Here is a 13,517-nt window from a genome sequence, read left to right as displayed (position 1 = left end):
CCACTGGCAAAAATGCTTGATTTGAGTAGGGGCCTTGGTAACTATCATTTTAACTCAGGCCTCTTGTGAGTAAAGTACTGTCCTATTGAGTCATACTGCTTTCCTCTTTTTTGTTGACATAGTGTCTCATTTCCTACTGGACACACTTCTTCTGTTCCATGATGTATCTACTTTTTAGTCTCCATATCCTAACTGTGATGATAGGTATACACAGTATTCCCAGCATTTTTCTGTTGAGATGGAGATTAAATGGATTTTTCTGCCTGGACTGACCTTGAATTGTGATCCTCTGTTCTCAGTTTCTGGAGTTGTTAGGATTACATGGGTGAGCCACAGGCACTCACTTTAGATGAAAATTTTTGTTGCTATACATCAGATGAACATTAAATGTTGTCAGTGCTTTGGATTTCAGCCATTGTATAGATGTTTTAATTTGCAATTCCCTGATAACATTATGTGGTGTACTGCCATCTGTGTAGCTTCTTGGTGAGGTATGCAGGTCTTTTGCCTAATTTTTAAATTGGATGTCTTTTTCCCATTGCTGAATTTTAAGAGTAATTTGTGTATTTTGAATAGCAATTCTTTACCAGATTTTTTTGCATATATCTTTTCTCCTAATCTGTGAAGTTTGGCTACTCATTTTTATGATTTTTTTTCTTCTTTTTGAGAATAGAGTCTGGCTTTAGAGTCCAGGCTGGTCTTGAACTTGACAATCCTCCTGTTTCCGCCTCTTTAGTGCTAGAATTACAAACATATACCACCAGTCCTGGTGGCATTAACATTGTCTTTTCAGAGTAGTAGGTTTTAATTTTAATGAAGTTCATTTGTAAATGTCATGAATTTTTTTCATGAATTCATGAATTGTGTTACATGTTATATCTAAATGTCACCATTACATCTCTAGGAGCTTTACAGTTTTTCACTTTTACTCAGGTTTTTATGACTCATTAACTTTTGTGAAGGATGTAAACTTGTGTTGTATGTGACTATCCAGTTCTTAAACCATTTGCTAAGAAAGCTATGTTTGTGTCATTATATTTTGCTTTCCTGTGAAAGATTAGTTCAGTTTATTCACATATGTCTTTTTTGGACTATCAGTTCTATTCCTTTGGCCTGTCTGTCTTTTCAGCAGTTTTCAGCAGTTTCACAGTGGTGACTTCTGTAATAAGTCCTAAGGTTTTCAATGTTGTAACTTTGTTTTTTCCTTCTTGATTTAGCTAGTTGGAGACATTTTCTTGTCTGTATAAACTGTTGAATTAGTTTATTTTCATTTTCAGTTGACCTAGTGCTTAAAATTCAGTAAAATGGTAAGGACTAAGAAATGATTATTGGGTCTAGTTATGAGATCATTAGTGACCTTGGATAACTTGAACTGGTTATATTACTGGAGTTTGACATGCACTTGACTTACTAGGCAGGTTCTCTCCCACTTGAGTCTCCCCACCCTGCAACTGGAGACGTTTGTTTGAAGAAATAGCATCCTTGAATTCTTGTGGATACAATCCCAAAGAGGGATTAAAATCCAAGTGGAGAATTACAGTTCCGTCAGATTGTGTCCCTGTGTATACATTTGAGAGGGGAAGGGGGCAAGTTGGGGAAGAGGAAAGAAGAAAAGAAAGAAAAGGAATGATAGAAAATAGTGAAAAGATACAGGTAGTACCTTTCATGAAACTATCAGCATGAAGTTGTCAGCATTTATTATCAATTTTCTGCTCTGCTGAAATCTCAATGGTAGATGAATTATTAGTCTAATAAGATGTTTGTTTTGAATTAGTGAAATCAGTCCTGAAGCTTCTCTTTTCCTGTTCTCACTTGTACCAGCTTCCCAATCTGTCCATGTCTTGACCAGTAGAGGGTGCTTTCCTGAGAATAAAAAGTGACTCTCTTCATTACTCCATACAAAGCAGCCAATACTACGACAAGATTGTAGCTACCACTCCCCTTAGTCTAGATGTCTTTGAATACCATAAAGTAATCACATTAGCATAGCCTCAATCTGCTGACTACCCTAAGACAACAGAAAAGTTGCATATAATATCTCGCTGTAATAGAATTAAGTTATTTTTTTCCTGTGAAAAATAGCCTAAGTTGAATTAAACCTATTTAAGAACTAAGAATTTGGCATGGGAATTCAGCTGTCCCACCAACTGACAGAGGTACTTTAAGATGAATTCTTTTTTTTAAATTATTGTCAAGGGGTACAGAGGGGTTACAGTTACATACATAATCTAGGGAGTAAATTTCCTATCAAACTTGTTACCTCTTCCCTCATTTTTCTCCCACCTTTTCTTCCCTCCTCAATCCTCTCCAGTTGTACAGTTAGTTTACAATATATTATCTTGTAAGTATTACTGTTGCATTGGTTTGCCTTTTCCCCGTTGTCTCACCATTTTGATGTTTACCTTTCCCTTATTCAGACAAACATATACAATTCTCAGGGTACCAAAATCAAAAACAGTGGCCACAGGGGCTAAACCATAGAGAAGATAAACAAAACAAAACAAAACAAAACAAAGAAACAACACTAAAAGTAACGGCAACAATAGTAAACTGCTTGTTTCCATATCTTGGAGTTCATTTCGCTTAGCATCATCTTACATGAGCATATTTTGTACATAGCTATTGAGCTATTGTGATCATGAGATTCTATGCTTCCATCAGAAAGAATGGCATTAACCCATTTGTAAGGAAATGGAAAGTCTTGGGGAAAAAATTTGTGCTAAGTGAAGTGAGCTATAGACCCAAAGAAACATAGACCTTATGGTTCCACTCATGGGTAATAATTAGTGTATGTCTAGGATAGTCTTAGCAGATGATCACAATAGCTCAATGGCTAAGATGAATTCTTTACTCCATGTGTTGGTTTCTTCAAGTGTAATGATAGAGCTTAGTCTCAACATCATCCTTTAGTAATGTGATCCCCTAAAATCCTTTGGTTCCCCAAACTTCATCTCAGAGGTTTTTTTTTCTTCCCTTGTACTGGGGTTTGAACTCGGGACCTTTGGCTTGCTCAATTTGATTGCTTGGCTAGCACTGGGCCACTTAAGCCACTTCAACAACCTAGCTTTAAAAAAACATATTTATTTATTGCCAAAGTGATTTCAGGGGGATTGCAGTTTCATACATAAGGCAGTGAGTACATTTCTTATCCAACTTCGTACCTCATTTTTGTTCCACCTTGCCCCTTCCCCATTTCCCTCCCCACTCCCCATGAGTTGTACAGTTTACTGCATATAGTTTTGTAAGCATTGGTGTTGCATTGGTTTGTCTTTTATCCCTTGTCTCTCCCTTTTGGTGCTCCCCTTCCCTAGTTCCAATAAATATATATACAATACCCAGGGTACCAAAATCAGTTACAGTGACATCAGGGGTAAAACCATGGGGAAGAAAGATAAAAGAAAAAGGCATAATTTCATATGATAGAAAATACCAACACCAATGATAAAGCACTTGTTTCCATAACTTGGAGTTCATTTCTCTTAGCATCATCTTATGTTTTCATTTGTACCTATCTATTGAGTTATTGTGATCTTCTGTTAGGCTTATCCTAGATGTGTACTAATTGTTCCCAAGCAGGAAAATCATAGTCTGTGTTTCTTTGGGTCTGGCTCACTTCACTTAGTATGATTTATTTTTTCCCCCAAGTCCTTCCATTTACTAATGTGGCATTGCCATTCTTTCTGATAGAGCCATAGAATTCCATTGTGTTTATGTACCACATTTTCTTGATCCATCGTCTAGTGAGGGGCACCTGGATTGATTCCATATTTTAGTGATGGCAGATTGTGTTGTGATGAACATAGTTGTGCTGGTGGCTTTAGTGTGGTCTTGCTTGTAATTTCTTCGGTAGATGCCCAAAAGTAAGGCTGCTGGGTCATAGGAGAGTTCCTTTTGAGGAACCTCCATGCTGCTCCCCAGAGTGCTAGAACAAGATTACACTCCCACTAACAGTGTAGTAGTGTTCTCTTTTGGCCACATCCCCTCCAGCATCTGTTGTTATTAGTTTTCTTGATAATGGACATTCTTACTGGGATGAGGTGGAATCTCAATGTTGTTTTGGTTTGCATTTCTTTTATGTCCAATGATGTTGAACACTTTTATTTGTCTCTTGGCCCTTTGCTGGTTGTTTTTGAGGAGTTTCAAGAAATTTCTTTGGGGTGTACTATGAATCACAATAGGTCTCAGCTAGAGCCTGTGATACCCTCTTGACGTTTGAGTCTTAGTAGAACCTATGCTTCAGATGAATGAATAGTAGATAAGTTGAGGATTTGATTTCTGTGGAGAAGAATTCCCTGTGGCCTACAAGCAAATATTTATTGGGAATTTAGAAGAGGAAATTCAGGGGAAATCTTTGAGGAATATGTAGAGAATCTCTACTTTTGAACAAAGTAGCATACTTCATTTATCTTCTTTTCTCATTTTCTAACTCTGGTTTAATTCTGTGCTGTAGTTTCCTCATCTAAACATGGAAAGATAACATTATTATCCACTTCAAATGTTTCTAAGGAGAATTAAGTGTATAACACTACAGTGATTGAAACAGTACTTGGGTTATAATAACTATTACATAGATCATAGCTAACATTATTATTATTACTAGTGCATAGAGCATGTAGTTTAGGAACATTCTGACATTTTGTGTGTGTGTATGTGGGGAGAGAGAGAGAGAGAGAGAGAGAGAGAGAAGAGAAGAGAAGAGAGGATATGTAGGTGTACACCAGTCCTGGGGCTTGAACTCAGGCCTAAGCGCTGACCCTGAGATTTTTTTGCTCATGGCTTAGAGCTTTTCTACTCAAGCCACGAGTTCCACTTCCAGCTTTCTGGTAATTCATTGGAGATGAGTCTTATGGAACTTCCTGCCCTGGTTACCTAAAATGGGTGACCCTTAGATCTCAGTTTGCAAGTAGCTAGGATTATAAGCATGAGCCACTGTTGCCTGACTGAGTTTAGAACCATTTCACGAAAACAACTATAACTATAAAAACTTGATATTATAATTTTACAGTGATTACTTTGATCAAGTGAAAACATGGGAAAGGAATGCCATTAAATCAGGTTGAAGTTTGTTTTTATAAAACTAATACTTTCTTTGTGTTACAGTGAATTTCACTTACAGAATGTACCTGATTCTTAAATGATGAACATAAGGAACTACTATTTTACTTAGTTCCAGTTGTTGTGTAAATCTAAAAATTTTATTTACTTAGAAACATTTTTCCTAACTAAGCCAAGAGTAAGATATGTGTGAGTACATGTACATACACCTGTGTGCCTTTAAGACAGATCAACCCAGTCTGTAACTACACTTTTATTTTATTGCTAAGTTTTCAATACTCTTTTGGTGTGACTCATGCTTTAGTTCTTTAGAACATATATTTGATATAATGGATAGTATCATTTACTTGAATTTTACTTACAATATATTTTACAAAATTAATACTATTTACTTGTTATATTAACTAATGTTCCGTTCCGTTACTTAATAAGGTTGGTTTATCAGATACCATTTTTCACTTATTTTAAATAGGACCTGCAGAGCATTTCTAAGCTGATGGACACTTAAAAACATAGAATAAAGGAAAAATGTAGTAGCCTTATAAACCTGTATGGTCAGAAAGCCAAAATAATTAGTGACAGAAAAATGAGAGTAAAATAGAAGTCTGTAAAGGGATGTTTGAAAAGAATGTATGGGTAGGAAAGTTGCTTGCAAGTAGGTAAGTTTAGATTTTATTAAATCATTTAGAATGTAATTTATAAGTCAAATTGTGGTATTAAGCCCATTACAACTTCAGTCACATTACAGTGATTTCTAACTGTGACTTTGTAGCAAATAATGCTTGAACTTTGGGGTTTTTTAAATTTTTATTATCAAACTGATGTACAGAGAGATTACAGTTTCATATGTTAGGCTTTGGATACATTTCTTGTACTGTTTGTTACCTCATCCCTCATTCCCCCTCCCCCTTACCCTTCCCCCCCATGAGTTGTTCAGTTCATTTACACCAGTTTTACAAGTATTGCTTCTGTAGTTACCTTCTTTTACCCTGTGTATCTCGATTTTGTTATTCCCTTTCAATATCCTAGTTCTAATACCAGTATACACGTTTTCCAATATACTCAGATAAGATACAGAGATAGTGTAGGTACAACCATAGGAAGGGGATACAAGAGGATCATCAATAATAGAAGCTACAGTTACACATAGCACGTTGAAAGTAGTTACAACAGTGATATAATAATGTTTTCACAACATGGAGTTCATTTCACTTAGCATCATCTTATGTGTTCATAAGGGTATAGTTATTGGGCTCTTGTGATCCTCTGCTGTGACTTGCCTAAACCTGTGCTAATTATTCCCTATGAGGGAGACCATAGAGTCCATGTTTCTTTGGGTCTGGCTCACTTCACTTAGGATAATTTTTTCCAATGGACTTTGGTTTTTGACAGTGGTCCCCTTAAAGGAACCAGGGCTTCCTGAAGCCAATTCCAAGGCCTGTTGCCCAGAGCATCATACAAACCAGAAAGGAAGGAAATGTATAAAAATTGTCACAGGATGTATAAGCTTATTGGCAGAACTAGTCACTAGCCAAATATGACATTATTTGAACATTAAATCATTAAATACAATAGTGAATTATAAAACTTTGGGAAAAAAGGAATTAGCACTACTAGAACAATAATACTAGGTATACATAAGCACAAATGGGAGGCAGAGGATCCAAGGGGCTCAGGTGTGGAGGGAGTACTAGACTTGAAAATCATGAATATGTTTCCATTGTAGTTCTCAATTCAAAGAGTTACAAACAGAAGTTAAATCTGGAGAGGGAAATGCTGATGAGGAGCAGTATACTTGCATGATCTTAAAGTATATTCCCAAAGACTAACTTAGTGGTTTTACAGGACAAAAAAAAGATGGTAATTGCACATCAGAAAAACTGGACAATACCTTGTCTGGGTGATGAAACTTAGTATCACAAGAACATGTGGACCATGTGCCTCCACATGTCATACCCTGAGATGGGATTACTACTGGGATGTCCAGGAATTCATTCCTTGAATATAATCATATACAAACTCAAGACAAGCTCAAAGTAGAGCCCATTTTTAAAGGAATACATTCTGTAAAAATGTTAATATTATAATTAACTGAAAGAACCAGTGTTAAAGTAGAATAAAGACAGGACATTGGTGGGCATGTTAGCATGTACCTGAAATCTTACCCACTGCAGAAGTCAAAGCACGGTTGAAAAGTTTTGAGACCAGCCTGGTTTACAGAGTGAAGATCTCTGGTCTTAGAGAGAGGAGGGAAAAAGGGAGCAGAAGGGAGAGGTAAGAGGAACTGGGGAAGGAAGGAACAGAGAAAAGACACATGACATACTTGATCCCAAGAAGGCCTTTGAGAAAAATACTTTCATGAGTATATTTCTGCATTAGTTTACAACTCTGTCAGGCAAATTGTAGATTGAAAGTAGTTTACAAAAACTACCAAAATTATAACTTACGATGTGTAAAATATGGAAAGCTGAACTGGAGACTTTATGTAGAAAGGACCAAAATGTGTTTAATTCGTGTGTGTGTGTGTGTGTGTGTGTGTGTGTGTGGAAAATGAAGTCAATGCAGGAGATTCTGGATAATGTTAGAGGTTTTCTTACGGTTTTTCTAAGTTTGAGGATTTTCCACACTTATATATGAATGCATGAACACATTGGGGCTGAATTCTAATGCGCTTCTCCCTTGTCTTAGCTTGCTGATTTAATAATTTATTGTTGTCTGAGGGTTACCATTCAGCACTGGCAGACATATATACTGATTTTTTTTTCTTTTAAATAGTGCTGGGCCTAAAGGAGATAACATTTATGAATGGAGATCAACTATACTTGGTCCACCAGGCTCTGTGTATGAAGGTGGTGTGTTTTTTCTGGATATCACATTTTCATCAGATTATCCATTTAAGCCACCAAAGGTAAGAACTAGAAATGCATTTGTTAATATTTATCCTCCACTAAAATCAGGTTCTCTAGAGCTTAAATATGTGTTAATATGATCATTTTTATTTCATTGTTCTTCATGAATTCATGAACTTTGAACTAAGGATTTTGATACTGAAAATAATCGACTTCTGCCTTTTACAATAACTGTCATTCAACAGTGGGGTTAATTGTTCATTGTAACTAAAACTATACTTTATTCATCAGTAAAGTACAATTTCAGATTTAGAATGCAAAATGTCATGTGAATCTTCCTTAAATACATTAGAAGAAAAAGCAAACCTATTAGACAGCTTCCAGAAGCAGTAATTTAATAATACAGATTTGGTCTTTATCATTATAGATAAGTAAAAATGAGAAACCATAATGAAGTAAGAACAAATATTTAGTAAACTGACTTGGTATGGCTTCTGTGGGTATGAATTAATGAGAACTAAGAGTGACAGGATACACTTTGCCTTCTCAGTAGCTATTTGAAACAGAGAAGGGCTGAGTTGTGAGTTGTGCCTTGTAATGTAATTATTTTACGAAGTTTTAAATATAATTATTTAAATGGCTTCTCTGCTGGATTTTTTTTTCTGAAATTCTAAAACTAGCAGGTAAATAACCCTAGAAATATACTAACTGTCCCTCATTACAGACATACTAGCATGGCAGAAAAAACTATTGTTAAATCCGTGGCTCTCAACTATGGAGAAATGTTTTTCTTTTCATCTGGTTCCATATGTCCCTATATAGTATCATTTATGTTGTGACATAATGTAGGAGGGAAAAGGAGGTGTCATTAGTTTTGTTAAAGAATGTACATTACTCAGGCTAGCATTATCTAATAAGTGAACAATAGTTCCACCTAGTGATATTTACCTTGAACTACAGATAACTAAGTTCTTTACCACCAGGAGTATTTACTTCCAATTCAGGCTAACGGGTTTTTGAATGTTTAACTTCTCCATTAGATTCTAAATCTGGAAATTTTTTTTTAATGCTCTCAGGTCTATTGAGTCTGTCTCTTGCCAACCCTTCATGTTGACAATACCATTTAGAGTGACACCTATGTGTCAATATTTACTAACTGCTCATTTTTCTGATACAGAAAAAATTCTTAGCAAACTTCATGGCAGTATTTTTAAATAGTAATACATCTATACAATACCTAGTTTTTCATATTGGAAATTTAACATTTGGAGGGAAAGTTTGCAAGCTATATTTTATACAGAATTATTTTTTATGTGAGGAATGTTAATTTAATTTGAAAGATGCTTATGTTTTTCTTAGCACCTTTTAGCACAAAATGAAAATTATCTAACATAAAGATTTCAAATTATGCTTCTATATATGACTTTCTGTAATCTTGCTGATTACTATAATGGTTATTTATAAATTTAGGTTGTTTTGCTGAAATTGAAAAAAAAAAAGGATTTTCTGTTTGGTTAATGTTGCTTCTCCTTGCACAAATATGTAATATTAAGCATTCTTTAAGATCTATAGTTGAGTAAATGAAACATAAATAAGACTTGTGGTATTATTTTGTTTCAAGAAAAATTACCTTTACAGAATATTTTTATCTCTCTGCCACTTGAGCCACAATTCCACTTCTGCCTTTTGGTGGTGAATTGGAGATAAGAGTCTCACCCTTTCCTGCCCAGATTGACTTTGGACATGTATCCTCAGATCTCAGCCTCCTTAGTAGCTAGGATTTACAAGCATGAGCCAGCAGTACCCTGCTTATTATATTTGAAGTTCACCAAGTGTTGAACTTTTAAGAATACTTTTTTTGCCAGTCCGGGGCTTAGACTCTGGGGCTGAGCACTGTTCCTGGCTTCCTTTTACTCAAGGCTAGCACTCTACCACATGAGCCACAGCGCCACTTGTGGCTTTTTCTGTTTATGTGGTGCTGAGGAATCGAACCCAGGATTTCGTGTATGCTAGGCAAGCACTCTACTGCTAAGCCACATTTCCAGGCAATGAGTACTTTTTAAAATATTACTTGTTTGTGGATGTTATTCTGTTCATTTGTTTAATAGCTGAAATAACTTACAATATTGTGTCTATAAACTAGTTCTATACCTATTGAGTTACGTATAAAGTGTTCCTGTATTTTGGAACAGAATTTGCCATTAGAAATATTATGCAAAGTTTAAGTCAAAAGTTTCCAGCAGCTACATTTACAAAGGTAAAAAACTAATAGCCCAATCTATCCAAAACACTGCATTTTTAATATGTAATCAATATGACTGAGATTTATTTCACATTTTGATTTTGACGACAAGACTTTGAAATCTGGCTTACATTTTTAACTCATCTTAATTTGAGTAACGATAACTAAGATCTCTCATTCACATCTTAGTTACATATTATCTAACTAGGGATTGGTAAGGGAATATGTTGTAGGTTGTTTCTGCCTTTCCTTGTCTCTTTCCCTTTCCTTCCTCTTCCCTTCCCTTTTCCTTCCTCTCCCTTTCTCTCTCCTCCCTCTCCCTCTTTTCCTTTATTGCTTGTGGTAGTTTAGAAGCTTCCATGTTTGTTGCTTCTTTTCTCACACATGTAGAGATAGGCTAGATTATTTTACCCAATAGCTAGAAAAACCTTGCATGTTTCGTTTTACTGTCTCAATTTAGCAAGGAATTATACTATCTGTGGAAATAAACAACTGAGAAGTTGAAAAGCAAGTAGTGCAGATGATTTTCCCAACCTTCCTCCATCCTCCTCTGTTTTCTGATATAGCAAGAAACTGAGTTGATACTGATTCTTTGTACTGAGAAACTAATATAACTTCTGCTAAGGAAAATTTATCCTTTCCTCTTAACCTTTGGCATCAAATCATTTGTGTTTCCCTCACTTTCTGTCTGTAAATGTGTAGAGACAGATATAAAAGGTCTGTGTGTGCATATCTGTGTGTGCCCATGCACATCTGTATGCATAGAATTACTATATTATTTGTGTGGACTTAATTGATCATGAGTCACTGTGTTTCAAAACCAATGTAGTTATTCCTATGCTAACTGAAAATGTTTTTTTCAATTAAATCACATAAAGCCCTTTAACTTATTAAGCTTACCCAAAGTTAAAACTCTAGATAAATTATTTACTGTTGATTGTCAGCCATCATGATAGGTTCCTGAGAGTTGTAGTTGCTAATAAAGCACTAATTTTCTTTCTTTTTTTTTTTTTTTTTTTTTTTTTTACTGTGACTGTACTTAGGTTACTTTCCGCACCAGAATCTACCACTGCAACATCAACAGTCAGGGAGTCATCTGCCTGGACATCCTTAAAGACAACTGGAGTCCTGCATTGACTATTTCAAAGGTTTTGCTGTCTATTTGTTCTCTTTTGACAGATTGCAACCCTGGTAAGCACATCTATATGAACATACATACATAATATTGGCTACAAAATCATTAATTTAAATATTAGCTGAGAAATGTTATTATGTTATTGGTAGAAAGATCAATTTATAGCCCTTACAGAATCAGAAGTTTAAGGCCAGGCTGGGTTATATAGCAAATTTCAAGCCAGCTTGGGTTGCTATAGTGGCTGGGGTGGGACAATGACGACGAACTCAGAAAACATTTTATCAGTTATTTGGCAATACCATTTTACCATTTCAATTAAACAAGGCCAAAAGTTTCTCAATAACTTCATTTGTCAATGTATATCACTTCATAATCATTTCCCCATTATGTGTGTGTGTGTGTGTGTGTGGAAGTAGTTGCACAAAGGGGTTTCAGTTCAACATACCAGTTTATGAGTTCATGCATTTTGATCATTGTCACCTCTCCCATCATTCTCCCCATCAAGCTTTCAAGTTGTGTAGCACCTCCTCTCTCCTTTCATGTTGCCATGTGCTTTAAGGCAGTTCCTTAGTATTGAAGTACTTCTTTTTTGCAAGTTACATTAGACCTCATAGCAGTAGATATCAAATGATGGATTGTAAAGTAAAGGTATCATTGTTACTTAGAATTGGAAGTTATGTGTTTGGAATAAATACATAAATAAACATATAATTTAAAGTATTGGAAATCACCTGAGTATCCATTACTAAAGGATACAGCTATGAAAAAGAATGAGGTAGTTCCATATGAACTGACAGGAAAAGGCTGCAATAAACTAGGTAGGAAGCAAGGAACTGTAAAATATTCTCACTGGGTATTTTAAATGCTTGTAAATGGGTATGAATTTCTGGAAAGTGCAGTGAAGGAGTAACAATTGTTTGGCATGGATAGAAAATGTGAGTAGCTGAGTTAAGAAAGAAGAGGGCTGTGGGTTACTTTTGTTTTTGTTGTTGTTTTAACTCTATCATTTAGAGATTTTCAGATTCTGTGGTGCTTGTGCATTTTCTTAAAAATAAACTCAAAGTAAAAGTTTTAAATCTCAATAATTTCTATTTTAAAGCTTAAACTTTTTGTCTAAATAAAATGAGTAGATTTCAGAATAATTTTTGTGTTAAAGGCACAATTTAATATTGAATTTACCTGATCAGACTAACTCAGTATTATTTAGTGAAGGAGCTTTTCCTAGTTTGAATATTAAAATATAGAAATGGTTGTAAATGCTGTTGAACTACAAGTGTTTTAATTTAACAACCTGTTAGAACTAACTGTACATTCAAGGCACCACAAATATCTTAATGTTGTTTTCACTTTTCCAGCGGATCCTCTGGTTGGAAGCATAGCCACTCAGTATTTGACCAACAGAGCAGAACATGACAGGATAGCCAGACAGTGGACCAAGAGATATGCAACATAATTCACTAATTTGTATACAGTGTGAAGGAGCAGAAGGCATCTTCTCACTGTGCTGCAAATCTTTATAGCCTTTACAATACGGACTTCTGTGTATATGTTATACTGATTCTACTCTGCTTTTACTTTGGAGACTGGGAGACTCCCTGAAAAGGTAAATGCTATCAAGAGTAGAACTTTGTAGCTGTAGATTAGTTATGTTTAAAACGCCTACTTGCAAGTCTTGCTTCTTTGGGATATCAAAATGTATTTTGTGATGTACTAAGGATACTGGTCCTGAAGTCTACCAAATATTATAGTGCATTTTAGCCTAATTCATTATCTGTATGAAGTTATAAAAGTAGATGTAGATGACTAGGAATTATGTCATTTGTATTAAGCCCAGATCTATTTCTCGAGTATGTGGTTCATGCTGTTGTGAAAATGTTTTACCTTCTACCTTTGTCAGTTTGTAATGAGAGGATTTCCTTTTACCCTTTGTAGCTCAGAGAGCACTGGTGTATCATCTCAAACACAATAAACATGCTCCTGAAGGCATAGTTTCCTGTCGTAATGTTTCAAGCAGTCTTGTCAGACGGTGTATCTGAGATGATTGTTGATGAAATAAAATTGTGGATATGAAGACTGACTACTAAGGACTAGTACAAATGAAAGAATTATTAAATTGAAAACATTGAAAAATCTTGTTAAATGTGTAGTTTTTTCCTTTAAATCTCAGTGGGAGAATCCAATGGGCTTAAATATGCAAACTGGATTTAAAACCATTGGTCTCAAAAGCCATAAAGTT

General features: G+C 35.3%; 1 protein-coding gene across 2 annotated transcripts in view; it reads left to right on the top strand.

Moving 5' to 3' along the window:
* Positions 1-13,269, top strand: part of Ube2e3 (ubiquitin conjugating enzyme E2 E3) — a 57,290-nt gene extending 44,021 nt beyond the window's left edge. For both annotated transcript variants that reach the window (XM_048345146.1, XM_048345148.1), the window contains exons 4-6: positions 7,831-7,963; positions 11,190-11,337; positions 12,637-13,269. In XM_048345146.1, the coding sequence (XP_048201103.1) occupies positions 7,831-7,963; positions 11,190-11,337; positions 12,637-12,734 (379 nt within the window). In that variant the 3' untranslated portion in view covers positions 12,735-13,269. The remainder of the gene's footprint in view (positions 1-7,830; positions 7,964-11,189; positions 11,338-12,636) is intronic.
* The last annotated feature ends 248 nt before the right edge of the window (positions 13,270-13,517 follow it).

Source organism: Perognathus longimembris, chromosome 4 (genome assembly GCF_023159225.1).
Source record: "Perognathus longimembris pacificus isolate PPM17 chromosome 4, ASM2315922v1, whole genome shotgun sequence".
Classification (NCBI taxonomy): Eukaryota; Metazoa; Chordata; class Mammalia; order Rodentia; family Heteromyidae; genus Perognathus; species Perognathus longimembris.
Note: the sequence above shows the minus strand (reverse complement) of the source record. Positions and strands in the feature narration are given on the sequence as shown.